At 41.7% G+C, this 13,617-nt stretch overlaps 1 protein-coding gene across 1 annotated transcript; it reads right to left on the bottom strand.

Moving 5' to 3' along the window:
* Window positions 1-1,573: 1,573 nt before the first annotated feature.
* Window positions 1,574-9,599, bottom strand: SDHC (succinate dehydrogenase complex subunit C). Its single transcript, XM_033925022.1, has 6 exons — window positions 9,444-9,599; window positions 7,324-7,380; window positions 6,701-6,802; window positions 5,846-5,907; window positions 3,220-3,383; window positions 1,574-2,006 (listed from the first exon to the last, which is right to left on the bottom strand). The coding sequence occupies exons 1-6, from the start codon at window positions 9,461-9,463 to the stop codon at window positions 1,905-1,907; spliced, it is 507 nt and encodes a 168-aa protein (XP_033780913.1). The 5' UTR covers window positions 9,464-9,599; the 3' UTR covers window positions 1,574-1,904.
* Between the last annotated feature and the right edge of the window lie 4,018 nt (window positions 9,600-13,617).

Raw genomic sequence — 13,617 nt, 5'->3', positions numbered from 1 at the left:
CTAGCTGACACCTTCCCAGAGGCCCTACTGATCCGCTACTCTACACATTTGAGAGGTTCTTTAGCAAAAAACTAAGGGGGGGGGGGAGCTTTTTATGAGTCCCAGGAAGGGGATGAGAGGTAATAGGATAAAAGTACTGGTAGTCCATAGCTGCTTCGCCCCTCTCATCTGAAAGCTACAATAATCCAGGGTCATATTCTGTTATTGTCTTACAGCCAACCCCCCCCCCCCTCTTCACGTTCACAAAGAGACTTTCTGTAGCACAGAGGCTCACTGTGCCTACACACATGCACTACACCAGACCGGACTGAAAGCATCGTCTTATTCTCTACCCCGCCAGCCACCAGACAGAACCAGCATTGTCTTGCTCCCTCCCCCACAGCAGGGGCCTTGCTCACTGGGGAAACAAGCACTGATACGAACAGCAGGCTGCAGGCCAAAGCTTCAAGCTCCATCCTACACTGGGCTAGAACTACAGTAAAATCAACTGGTAAGCCAGGCAGATCTGTGATTGTCCATCAACACCTGCTTATTACAAATAACGAAAAGATTTCAACTTAAGATATCAACTGGAGAATTACCTTATCTACTCCATTAAGATCTATTTTCACAATTTTTCTTAGAACGTTCCCACATAATCTCTTAAACGCCCTAAGACAGCTCTGGCTATTCACAGCCAAGTCAAGGCCGTGAAGGAGGCACAGACTGCCAGTCTCTGGTATGCCGTTATGTCCAACCCAGCTATTAGAACATTCTATATTCAACAGCGTCAGAAGAGACTCCCCCCAGTTACACCAAACAGCCAGGTGTATTCGTAACTAAGCGCTCAAACAAAGATATTCATTTGAAGAACTAAACCCAAAAGGGTCTAGAGGGACTTTTAATCCAATGTATGTGTCCCCATGAATAGACATACAGGTCCTCCCCCACCTTACCTTTTTTACTAGAGAATGATACGGGGACAAACTTTTCCCTGTCCCCACAGGAACTCAATTTCCCATCCCCATGAGTTTTGCTGCTGTCTCTGTCCCTGCCCCATTTATGTAAGATCTGCCTTAACTGCATAAACCTTGAACACTTATGAATTTAAAATGTTTGAAGCTTGTGCAGATGAGGACGGAGCTTGCAGGAATGGGGCAGGGACAGGAAAAAATTTGTCCCCGTATCACTCTATTTTTTACTCATTTACTTGGAATACATTAAAATTTGGGACGACCAATGGCTACGAGTACACATTGGAGGGTGCACAAAAATCTATCACCACGACGTATTAAAGAACATCATTTTGAAATTTAATCTTCCTGCTTCTTGCTACTAGAAAAATGGGTTATTGCAGTCATTGTTTCTCTGTTGCCCTGACCAAGCTGTAACAATCACATTTGTGCTGTTTTCCCAGGAAATGCACAAGAATATTTAAGGATTACAGATGTGACCGACAAGAACTCACTCTCACAGCCAGGAATCAAGCTGGAGAGAACATAATGGGACAAGAGACAATCTAGAAATGTTAACTCTAGGGACCCCTCCCCTCCCCCCCCCCCCCCCCCAAGAGCTTAACCAAAACAAGAGATACTCCAGAATTCAAAATCTCTTTAATGGACAAAATTACAGTTCCTCAGTATTTGTTGCAGAGTTCAGGCCTGCATTAGTGTGAATTTAGGCATGGCTGTACTGAATGAATCTTTGCAGCTAAACAGGGCTAGGCTCACAATTTACCTTACAGCCTCCTCTACAAAATCATAAACTCCTCCCAGGAGCTATTTTAGGTTTGATTATTTGCAAGGTCTCCCTACTATTCCATCCCCAACAAGAAAACTTCTCCCATTGGTGCTGGAAATAGATTTAATTGCTGGATGTGGTTCAGATGAATACAATTCTTTGAGGGAAGCGCTCGGGCTGGCCTGTTATATAGCGATGGCAGCAGTAGAGAGAAGAGTCAGAGCCAGGACAATATATGCTGACTGGTACACCTGGGGAATCTTAAAGCCTTTGCCAAGGTCCCAAACCTACAAAGAGAAGAAAAAGTCCAGTGAATGAAAGTTAGTCCTACAATCATGTGTGCTCATCTCACCATCTGCTGGAGACCGAGAAATATTGCATATTTTAAGGTTGCCCAGTGTCCCTACAGAGTGAATCATGCAGAACTATTTTGTTTCTCTGTCTCCATCTGCTGGTCAACAGACATAACCCCCACGTTCTGGACTGGTATGGATGCTAAGGAAAAATAATTATGGACAGAAAAAAACAGCTTTTCATCACTGAAAGAGGCAATGTTTGTAAAAGGGACTCGTGTGAATATGAGAGAAAGACACACATACACATTGCCAGAAAAACATAAAGTTGGAAAAACTGTACAAATTAAAGTTTTTCCCATGAATTTGATTTTTAAAGCCCATCCTGGGGTCGCTCAGAACCTATGATTACATAAAGCTCTGCTTTTCTTAAAATGTCTTGGTATTATAGCTATAACTTATGTTTTTACACTCAGCAATGATACATTGGTAAAGACATTTTAGGCAAAAAAATCTAGCAGAATTTTATTAAATGAACCTTCAATATCTGCACCTACTTTGCTAATGGCTAAGCATGTACACTTTGGCGTTCCAATGTCTTCTTGAGATAGTCAGGATAAAGCCTACGGTGCTGTTTCATCTCCTTGCAACAAGGCCTCGCGCTGCACTGAGTGAACTGAAGTCAACTTCATAGTGCTGCACTTTTATTTTCCTCTTGTCTAAGTGATTTCATATCCAGCATTTACGTCCTGAGCGTTTTGGGCTCCTTTTACTAAACGACACTAGAGATTCTTAGCGCAGGCTGGTGAGGTAAATGCTCCGACCCTCAAAGAATTCCTATCAGCATCAGAGAATTTACCTCGCTGGCCCGCACTGAAAGCCAGTGATATTTTATTCTCTTTTCTTTTATTGAAGATGACGTTTCTATCACACCCATGCTTAAGCTATTTTTAGTTTACACATGTTCAGTAGACATGAATTTGTCCCTATCAAAATAATTAAAATTATACAAATTAATATCACACAAAAAGATGGGATGTTTTAAAATAGGAGACAATCCTTTTTATCTATTCTTACCACAATTTCTTTCCAATTTTGATTTACATCCAATTTATTTCAATTTTTTGATGCTAAAGACACCCCTCCCCCCCTTACAATCTTTAATGGACCCGCAGGTTACATATTCATTACACTACACTGTACTCACGAGATGTCGGACACCGTTCCAGGTGTGGTACATGAGAGGAAATGCTAGCATGAACTTTGCTGAACAAATCAGAGTTGGCCCCAAGTTAAGGGATTTGACGAGATCCAAGTAAGAAGCATAGTCTCCTGGAAGGACCAAGGCTGCCAGACCAAAAAGAGAAACACCTGAAAAAGGAGAAAATAAGCATCACCCCCTATAAATTAGAAATATGATCGAGTATGCTAGGGAAAATTCTGGGGCATGAGGCTTCTAGCCATAGATGCTATTGTCTTAGTGTAAAATTTAGTGAAAGTATGGAGATTGGACGTCCTGCAAATCTCTGCAAGTTTAACTGTTCTAGACTCTATCGAAGATGACGTTAACGCTGCGAGTGGAGTGCGCCTTCCCTGCCACTGGAGACTGCTTTCCGATTCCAATGTAGGTGGAAGATATGACCATCTTGATCCACCTGAATATGGTCACTTTAGATGACGATCTTCCCCAACGTGCCACATTTGTAAACATGAGGAGGTGGATCAGACAGCCAGAACTCACTTCCAAGAAACAAATCAAAATTCATCCCACATCCAGAACTTTCAACAAACTTATCTGCTTTCTTCACTTCCTTAGGTGTGAAGGCTGAGCGTCGCACCTCCTAGTTCAAGTGAAAACTGGACACAACCTTCAGTAGGAAGGAAGGGACCGTTCGAATTGAGACACTAGCCTCTTAGATATGAAGAAAGGGCTCCCTGCAGGACAGAGCCTGCAGCATCAAAACCCTTTTCACCGACGTCACAGCCACTAAGAAAACCATCAGGGACGCTTCCTTCAAAAGCTTATAAAGGGCTTTCGCAAGTGCCCGCAGGACCAGATTAAGGTTCCAAGACAGAAGAGGCTGTCACACTGGAGGGTGAAGACTTAAAGCTCCCTTCAAAAATCCAAATACATCTGGATGGGACGCCAACGTGCATTTGTTGAACTGCACCGTGAAGCAGGAAAGTACCTTGAGAGCGCCAACCGCCAGTCCCTTTTTCAGACCTTCCTGCAGGAAGTCGAGCACCAGCAAAACTGGTGTGGTCATCAGGTCCAAGCACCGTCACTCGCACCAGTTCCTGAAATAATTTCAGTCTTTTGCATAGGCCGCTAAAGTGGACTGCTTTTTAGACCTCAGGAGCACGGTGATAAACTTCAGGTGAAGAGCCTTTTTGCCCTAAGGCTTCACACTCAAGAGCCATGCCTTAAGACAAAGTGCTCTGGATCCTCCAGGGAGATGGAACCCTATGAAAGAAGATTCGGATGACAAGGAAGCCCAAGAGCCGTGTCCCTCTGCAGACATACCAAGTCTGTGTAACTCGGCTGCCTTGGCCAATCTGGAGCCATCAAAGCACGCTGCCTATCACTGGCCACTAGGGAAACATACACAGGAGCTCTTCTACAGGCCAAGGTTGGACTGGAATATTAGGTTCTTACCTCATTAATCTTTGTTATAAGACATAGGATCCTGCACTGTAGTTGCTGCTTCCCAGCAGTTGCAAATTTTGCAAAAGGGTGTCACTCTGAACTCTTCCCCTTCAACAGTGAAGAGCAGCTCCCTCTTCAGTTAGTACCAAAGCAATTGAACTCAACTGAAACAGAAGAAAAGAGAAGGAGGGGTATGGGGAACTTCCCCGGCAACAAATCATATTCCCACCTTTCCCAAGACGGGTCACAATAAAGTACATACATAAACAGAATCACATAGAATTTTTCTTTTTTCAACCATCTTTATTTTCTCTTCTTTATTAATTTCCAGGTACTTTAGTTAGATTGTGAGCCTTCGGGACAGTAAGGGAATTTTTAAGTACCTTCTTACTTCTCATTTATAATCTTAATGTATATTTTCTTCAAACCGCTTAGAACCTAACGGATGTAGCGGTATATAAGAAATAAATTACATTACATTACATTACATATATTACAACAGATAAAACATAGTAATAATAATATAGAACTTCCTAAAATTACAAAAAGGCTACCAGCACCTCGCATCAGAGGTAGGTGTAGTGAGTGAATAGACAGGAGAGAGGAGAAATGACATGGATAACAACTGCTTGAAGGAGAATTAGCAGACAGGAAAGCAGAAAAGAGAAACCGGAAGAAACATGATGGGAAAATAAAATGTCCAGACAACAAAGGCAGAAATTTTTTTTTTAATGTTTTAAATGGAATATGAATGATAATTAGCAAAAATATTGTTTAAATTTTGACAAATAAACTTGCAGAATTTGCTAATTTTTTAGTGCAGAATTCCACCAGGAGTAACTAAACAATTCCTTTCCTTGTATGTGTGCAAAAGAAGACTAATGCCACAAATTAGCAGGGACTTTTACGCTGTGTTGTATTTTTCATTTCACCAACAGCCATCATGCACATTTGAGTGAAGAACAGCACATCCTCAGGTTAGTCTGACTTGGGAATGTTGCAGAAGCAGAACTCCCAGTCTCTGAAAGGGGAAAATCTCAGTTTGTCCTCAACAAGGAGGTCTGAACATATCCTCTTAGCCAAGGGCTATTACTGAAAAGTCTAGGCTATAGAATGAGGAAAGATCCACAGGTAGTCTTGAAAGAAAGTTCTCTGTGTTGGATTTTAGCCATGGTTCTGTACATACCTGCACTCAGGGCAATTCCTGTGCCTCGATGGATGATAGACAACATCATGGGCAGAGACCACCTGCAACACAATGAGACCACCTTTACTGGGCACTTTGGAAAATGCTAATGTTTGGGTATTCCAAGAACCAGATCGGTTTACTGTACTCGACAGTCAGATTTGCTCACTCAGATTAGATGATTATGAACAGATATTTCTACCTCAGGGACACTTACTTAAGTGACATAAACAACTTTTTTTCTTCTTCATGTCAGACAAACAACTACCAAGTTTAATCATTTGGTCCCATTTGGCCTTTATCTGCTGTCATGTTTCTAACTGAGCCGATGGTTCTTCGCTCTCTGACACGGCAAACTATTCTAAACGAGCAGTCTTGCAATATGAGTACGTATACGCACGTCACGTCATCGCAACTGAGCCGTTGTTTCTGCTCTCTCTCTCTGACGCTGCAGGAGTGTAGTGACTACTCTATAATATTTTGTATTAAAGTTTTTGGGTTGTGGAACGAATCATCTGAATTTCCATTATTTCTTATGGGGAAATTCGCTTTGATGTACGAGCACTTTGGATTACAAGCATGTTTCTGGAACGAATTATATTCGTAAACCAAGGTTTTACTGTAAATAATTAGTGTCCAGCTATCATTGGGTCCTGAAGTACCCCCTTACCAGCCAGGTTTTCAGGATATCCACATTATAAGCAAATTTCTTTCATGCATATTCATTGTGGATATCCTGAAAACCCGACTAGCAAGGGGGTACTCCCGGATCGACTTGGGGGAAACACCGCAGTATGACATAGGGGACATCTAACAGAAAAGCTTGACACAGATCTAAGATAATGAACACCTTACCTGTAAATGGTGATGTGAGGAGAGATAGGACGACTCAGCTTGGTATTTTTGTTCCAAAATTGTTCCATTTCTTCTTTTGCTGTTGTGCCCATGGGGACAACACTGGGATAAAGCAAGAAAATTCTTAAACTCTGGTTACAAGGCACTACTTCTACTTATAACTGTAATAACGATATATAATAAATTGGAGTTTCAAACTCCACTGTACAGAAAAAAAGTAAATGGTTGGGAAGAAAATATATACGTCTTATTTATCGTGTACAGAGCAGTAAGTACAAAGAGCATCCTACAAGATGCATGGTTACGGTGCCTCTTTGAACATGAAGAGCTTATGATTCAGGACTGCATTGCATCAAGTTTGAGGGTTTGCAACTTGAACCTCCACAATTCACAGAATTTTTTGTCTATCATTTTGAGACATCCTTCTATCCACTTGTAAAAAGTGTGCCCATTTTGCTTATTCTGGCACAAAAAAATAAAAAGACAAAAAATGTAAATATTGCTTAGGATCATCGGTGTTTCTATCTGCCCACTAATGACAGTAGGCAGACAAAAATAAGAGATTGCATGTGGTTTTTACTATGCCAACTTTGGGCAAGAACGAAGGGGAAAACATAACTTACTTTCTGACACACAAAACTGGCCGCAGCCGAGCATGAAGGCAATGCCGACCAGCGTGTCTGGAAGAGAACAAAAGCATAGTTAGGGCAGAAATAAGATAGAAATCTCATCTACTACTAGTACCTATCACTTCTATAGACTTGGAAGAGCTTACAATCTAACTTGGACAGACAGACATGACATATAGGGTTGGGGATGCAGAACCCAAGGTGAGAGGAGTTAGGAGTCAAAAGCACTCTCAAAGAGGAGGGCTTTTAACTGGGCCTTGAACACTGCCAGAGACTTCATATACCTTACAGAAAGAGAGACAGCAAAGCTAAGATGGAAAAATGGAAGTACCGAAAAGGTAATGCACAAGAAGGCTACCCCCTTTTTCAACAGAAAGAAGTTCTAGACTAAGATCATGACAGGATGCTTTAAGCTGGTACACTCAAGTGTAGTATCAGGAAATATGGTGGGTGCCTAGAATATACTCCCCACAGGGGATGTACAGACTGTAGCAGCCTAAGAAAGTAAATAGACCCATGTATATCAGGACTTTGGTTATTGTCAAATACGTATGGTATTAATGTGCTGGGAATGGAGATTGAAGATGTGTATATAGCTCTGCATAATCAAAGCTAAATGCATATTTTCCAGTGGAAATAGTAGGAGCATTCTATTCTTTTTATTTTTCTGTTAACTTTACACTTGATTATTGATGCAAACCTGTACCAAGTAAGCTAGCTGTGATTATTATCCCTCTATAAGTTATGTGCAGAGCTTTTTTCCTGCTGTCTTCGTAGGTATTTTATTTTTCAGAAACTTGCATTGCTCGCGCTCTCTCTCTCTGCCTTGGGATTGCCTCCAGAGTTCGACCTTGTCAGTCTTTTGCACCTACATAACAAGTTACTGATTAACCCTTATAATGGTCATGTTTAGGGTGTTTTGACTAAGTGGCACCATAGTTCTTCACATTCAGCACACACTGACCGGTAATGCCATGTTGTGCAAAGAGCCCTTAGGAATTGTTCATTCTCTTTTATTTAACAGAACTAAAAGAGGAAGCACGCCAGTCAGCTTTTATATATTCTTATTGTTCCTACTTCTACATTATTTCTATAGCGCTACCAGACGCACGCAGCGCTTCATGTTTGCAATATGTGTGTGCTAACGATTTTATTGCATATGTTGCTTGTAAGCCGTCTAAAATTGTACAGTGCAGGATAAAATATTTTTTTAAATAAATAAAGTGCCTGAATTTTCTGTGAGATTGTGTTTGTTGGTACAAATTTATAAGATGGGCCTTAATGCGGGTGCCTGAATTAGAGTAATAACTAATCATTTCAATTCTAAAAATCGGATGTGTGTGGAGGTGTCGAAACTTCAGCCTGCCTCAGATTGCAACATCTTTTATTTGTGGACTAGCCGATTACCCGGATATTCATTTATTGCAAAATGTCCCTCTCTAGGGTGCTGAACTTGGACTTAAACGGCACTGAGAGTGTCCGTATTTATCTCAGTCTGTTGTTGTTTTTTAAATTTTACATGTGTCCCCCCCCCCCCCCCCCCCCCCAGTATTTGTTCCCAGATAGTAAGTCATATGTTTGGTTGAAATCTGTCCATGCGTCTCAAAGTTATGCTGGAACATAAACACACACACATGGGATTTTCTAGAAGATTAAGACTTTAGCTCATAAAAGGTGCCGTGATCTTTGCACTTTTTTTATTTCACAATTCCACTTGTTTCCTAGAGTCCTGGTGTATCCTTCCAAATACTTGGTTATGTGAGTGTGTTTGTTACTAATGTTAAGAACCTAAGACTGGTCCATCAAGCCCAGTAGCCAATCCAAGTCACTAGTACCTGGCCAAACCCCAGAGAGTAACAAAAGATTCCATGTGGAATCCCCAGAGTGCCAAGATTCCATGTGGAATCCCCAGAGTGGCAACATTCCATTCTACCGATCCAGGCCAAGCAGTGGCTTCCCCCAGGTCTTAAGAACAGACTCTGGACTTTTCCTCCAGGAACTTGTCCAAACCTTTCTTAAAACCAGCTACGCTACCCGCCCTTATCCTCTTCAATGACTACGATCTCCCCCCCTGTCCCGCACAGAGATTCTACCTCCAACTGCTAAAAAGTCACCTCAACAGAAGCGCCGCCATCTTTTCTGCCTGCCGCGCCGGGTAATGACGTCACAGGCCACGCCTCCGGATGACGTAGCGCGTCTCGGGACCGTTTAACGGCCGTTCGCTTTCGTTTCTTAAGAGAAGCTACTTAGGCGCCCGAGCGAAACGGAAAAAGGAAACGAGCAAGAGCCGAAAAAGGAGAAAGAAAATCCCCTTTAAGCAAGCGAGAAAACCAAGGGGCGGTTCTTTAGGGTCACGTGGCGTTTGGCCCCGCCCACGGCTGTCTTTGGTCCGAGGTAGAGCGTCAAGGAGGCTGAATCGAAAAAGCGGACTGGAGCAGTTCAATAACATGACATGGAGCCATTTTCCAGAAGAACAATATCATAACTTCAGTTTCTTAAAAAAATACCTTTTTCATTCCCTTCTAAACACTCTATAGTATGATCTGGATGCAAAATTTTGATTTTTTAAAAATTCTTTTTTTATGATATGCAAAATTTGAATTATACAGTTTAATATTTTTTCCCTTTTACAGTCGGGAACCCACAATATTATAAAACATATCAATTTCAGCTTCTTAAAAAATACCTTTTTCATTCCCTTCTAAACACTCTATAATATGATCTGGATGCCCTAGAGATGTCAGGCTCTGCAATTGGACAACTAGATGTTCTGGTTTTTATTACTTTGTAAATCCTGGTTATGACCTTTTTTTTTAGATTATTGTAAATCATATTGAACTCCTATTTGGGGCATATTAGCATTCATAAGAATTGATGTAATGTAATCCCTGTCCCTGAAACATTCAGCATTAGAGGTTTTATTTTTTATTGCCTTAGGCAACTTACACAGAGATGCCAGGGGTGGCCCATTTCAAAGCTAGAGATTTACCACTGCTATGGTGTAGATTAAAAACCAATAAATGAGGGTTTGTTTGTTTTTTACATTTAAAACCAATTCTGGCAGATGCACATTCCAGAAACTGACATTCTAATCAGATAAATTGACAACAAAAGTCTTTTTTCTACTTTTGTTGTCTGGCCATTTTATTTTTCTCATTGTGTTGATCCCAGTCTCTGGCTTCTGCTTTCCTCTTTCTTCTCTTAACTGTTTTGCCAGTGTCTCTTGTCCATTTGGCACTTCTTTTCTCTTCGTGTCTGCCATTCATCTTCTCTCTGCATCCCTATCTATCTGACCCAGCATCACCCCTGTCTTCCCACCACGTTGAGTTTCTCCCATTTCTGTGTTCCTGTTCTTGCCTTCCTCCGCCATGTGCCAGCATCTATCCCTCTCTCTTCTTTCCCTCTGCTCTCCCCAGGGGTCTAGTAAGTATTTCTCTCTCTTCCCTTGTTCCTGTTTCATCTTCTCTTGGAGGGCCAGCACCTCTCCCTCTTTCTTTTTACCCTGCAGGTCCTAGCACCTCTCTCGAGTCCTCCCTCCCCCCTCATCCAACACTTTTTTCCCTCTCCACGCCCCCTACTTTTTCTCACCCACCTCATTGGATCGCTTTCTTCCATACCTGACCTCCATTTTGGTACCTCTCTCTCTCCTTGCCCCCATCAGATGCAGCACTTCTCCCCCGCCTCCCTCATTCCCCCCATCTCTCTTTGACTCTCCACTTCCTTCAGCCTCGTCCTATCCCTTCCTTTTCACAAGGACAGGATGTGGCTGATAAAAGGCCTCTGGGTTGGGCTAAAGTAGCCTTATATTGCTGATGGTGCCAGCACTGCACAAAAAAAGATTAACACCCCACTTTTACAAAAGCGTAGAATTCCTATGAGCGTAGGAACTGTTATCACCACAGCCGATGCTAAAAACTGTGCTAAGCTTTTGTAAAAGGGGGGGGGGGGCAATTTCAGCAAAAAGTGAGGTACCAGATTGCGCAAGGAGAGGGGTGGTTGTGGAAAGAGGACAAAGAGAGAGGTGTTGCATGTGATGGGACCCACATGAGGGTGCCAATTGTGAAATTGGGCCCCTTAAGTATGTGAGCTGGAGAAGGAGCCTGATTTTGTGTGTCACACACCAAATGCATTACTTGGCACGTCTGCTTACAATCACAGAAGAGAATTCAAACACTGTGTCCCTGTGCCCATCCCTGACCAGTCCAGGCCTGGGGTATTTCTGCAAGTGTGTGACATCCTTTTGCAGGGTGTGAAGCTTTATATATGGTTTATTCTGGGAACGTGCACTGGCCTTTGCTGCCCACTTGCTGTTGCTCAGCCCAGGAGTTGACAGCGTTCTCTTTGTGAAATCAAACTGGAATCCTTCTGAGTCTAGTGGATTTTTCTTAAGCTCCCTCCTACACACAGGGCAGTGTGCAGGCTGAGGTTCTGTAGTTTGCACAGTTTAAAGAGCTGAGGTGGCCTCCAAAGAATGTGAGAAATGAGGCAGATTAATCTCGGTGTTTAGGACAGCCCGACAATGTGAGACAATTCAAGCAAATATATTACTAACAGGGCCGGATTAACTCTGTGTTGGGCCCTAGACAAACATACATTTGTTCCCTCCCTCCCCCAAGGACTCCAGACCCAGAGTAACCAAGTTATCTAGGCCCCAAGGTGGACCCTAGCATCCAGTAACTGTGATTCAGATTATTATTCCCAATGTGCATCACTTTGCATTTGTCCACATAAAATTTCATTTGCCATTTGGACGCCCAGTCTTCCAATTTCCTAATGTCCGCCTGCAATTTTTCACAATCCGCATGCGTTTTAACAACTTTGAACAGTTTAGTGTTATCTGCAAATTTAATCACCTCATTCGTCATTCCAATTTCCAGATCATTTATAAATAAGTTAAATAGTACCGGTCCCAGTACAGACCCCTGTGGCACTCCACTGTTTACTCTCCTCCATTGAGAAAAATGACCATTTAACCCTACCCTCTGATTTCTATCCAATAACCAATTCCTAATCCACAACTGAACTTTGCCACTTTGATGAGCAAACAAAACAAAACTGCAGATCTGTACAAGACGTAGGCAAAATTTATTGTGACAAAATAATTATATGCAAACCCTTTTACCGATCAAGGGACCCGACACGGTCCGTGTTTCGGACAAACCTTCGTCAGGGGTCCTATTAGGTACAAATATAATATAAAATTTATTATTAAAATAACAATTGTACACATAATAAAGGATACAAATAATAATTAAAAAGACATTTTAACAGAAGATGGTGTTTAAACAATACTATACCAAAGTTTGTGATGGATACGACAGAGGAACATATGTGCGTATTGGGAAAGTGAAATGAACCGAAGTAAGAATAAAATAGCAATGACATGCAATTTCAATGAACTACATGCAGAACAGAATAAGTGATCTTAATGAACTAGAGAACATCAATTTTACTATAAATACATTACTGACTGTAAAAAAGAAATAAGGGCAAAGATAGACACTTTGTGAAATTAAATGACCTCTTCCCAAACCATTAAGAGAGTAAACACCCAACATTCTACATTTGATTACTTCCAGCATGGACAGAGACAGAAAACTTATCCTTTCCTTTCACTTTGGTTCCATGACACTTTGATTTTCTCAGGAGCCTCTCGTGAGGAACTTTGTCTTGAGCTTTCTGAAAATCCAGATGTTTTGCCACTGTGATGACTGGTCTTGAGTTTTTGTCTTGTTTTTACAATAGGAAACATAGAAACATGATGGCGGATAAAGGCCAAACGGCCCATCCACAGCATCCACTATCTCCTCTTCTCCCTAAGAGATCCCACGTGCCTGTCCCACACTTTCTTAACTCAGACACAGTCTTTTTCTCCACCACCTTCCAGTAGACTATTCCATACATCTGCCACCCTTTCTGTAACAAACTATTTTCTTAGATTACCTCTTAACTTCATCCGACCTAGGCCCTATCATTCCGGAACTTCCTTTCAAATGCAAGACATTTGCCTTATGCCACGTAGGTAGGCCCAATTATGTATGTTATTTTGTAATCTGCCTTGGCTAAAGGTGGACTATTAATAAACCATAACAAGACTTTGATGCAATGTGTGTTTGGGGGGTTGTGGGAAAGATTTTTTTCCTGGTGATAAATGAAGAATGACTTTTGCACCTTTGACATGATGGGTGTGTGCACATGGACTGCAGATGTGGAATGTGAGACAACTTTTCCATTTCTTCTTTATGTATCTTGAATTTTCTTGTTGTGTTGGTGGAATGTAAATACAAT

This window comes from Geotrypetes seraphini, chromosome 16, assembly GCF_902459505.1.
Source record: "Geotrypetes seraphini chromosome 16, aGeoSer1.1, whole genome shotgun sequence".
Classification (NCBI taxonomy): Eukaryota; Metazoa; Chordata; class Amphibia; order Gymnophiona; family Dermophiidae; genus Geotrypetes; species Geotrypetes seraphini.
Note: the sequence above shows the minus strand (reverse complement) of the source record. Positions and strands in the feature narration are given on the sequence as shown.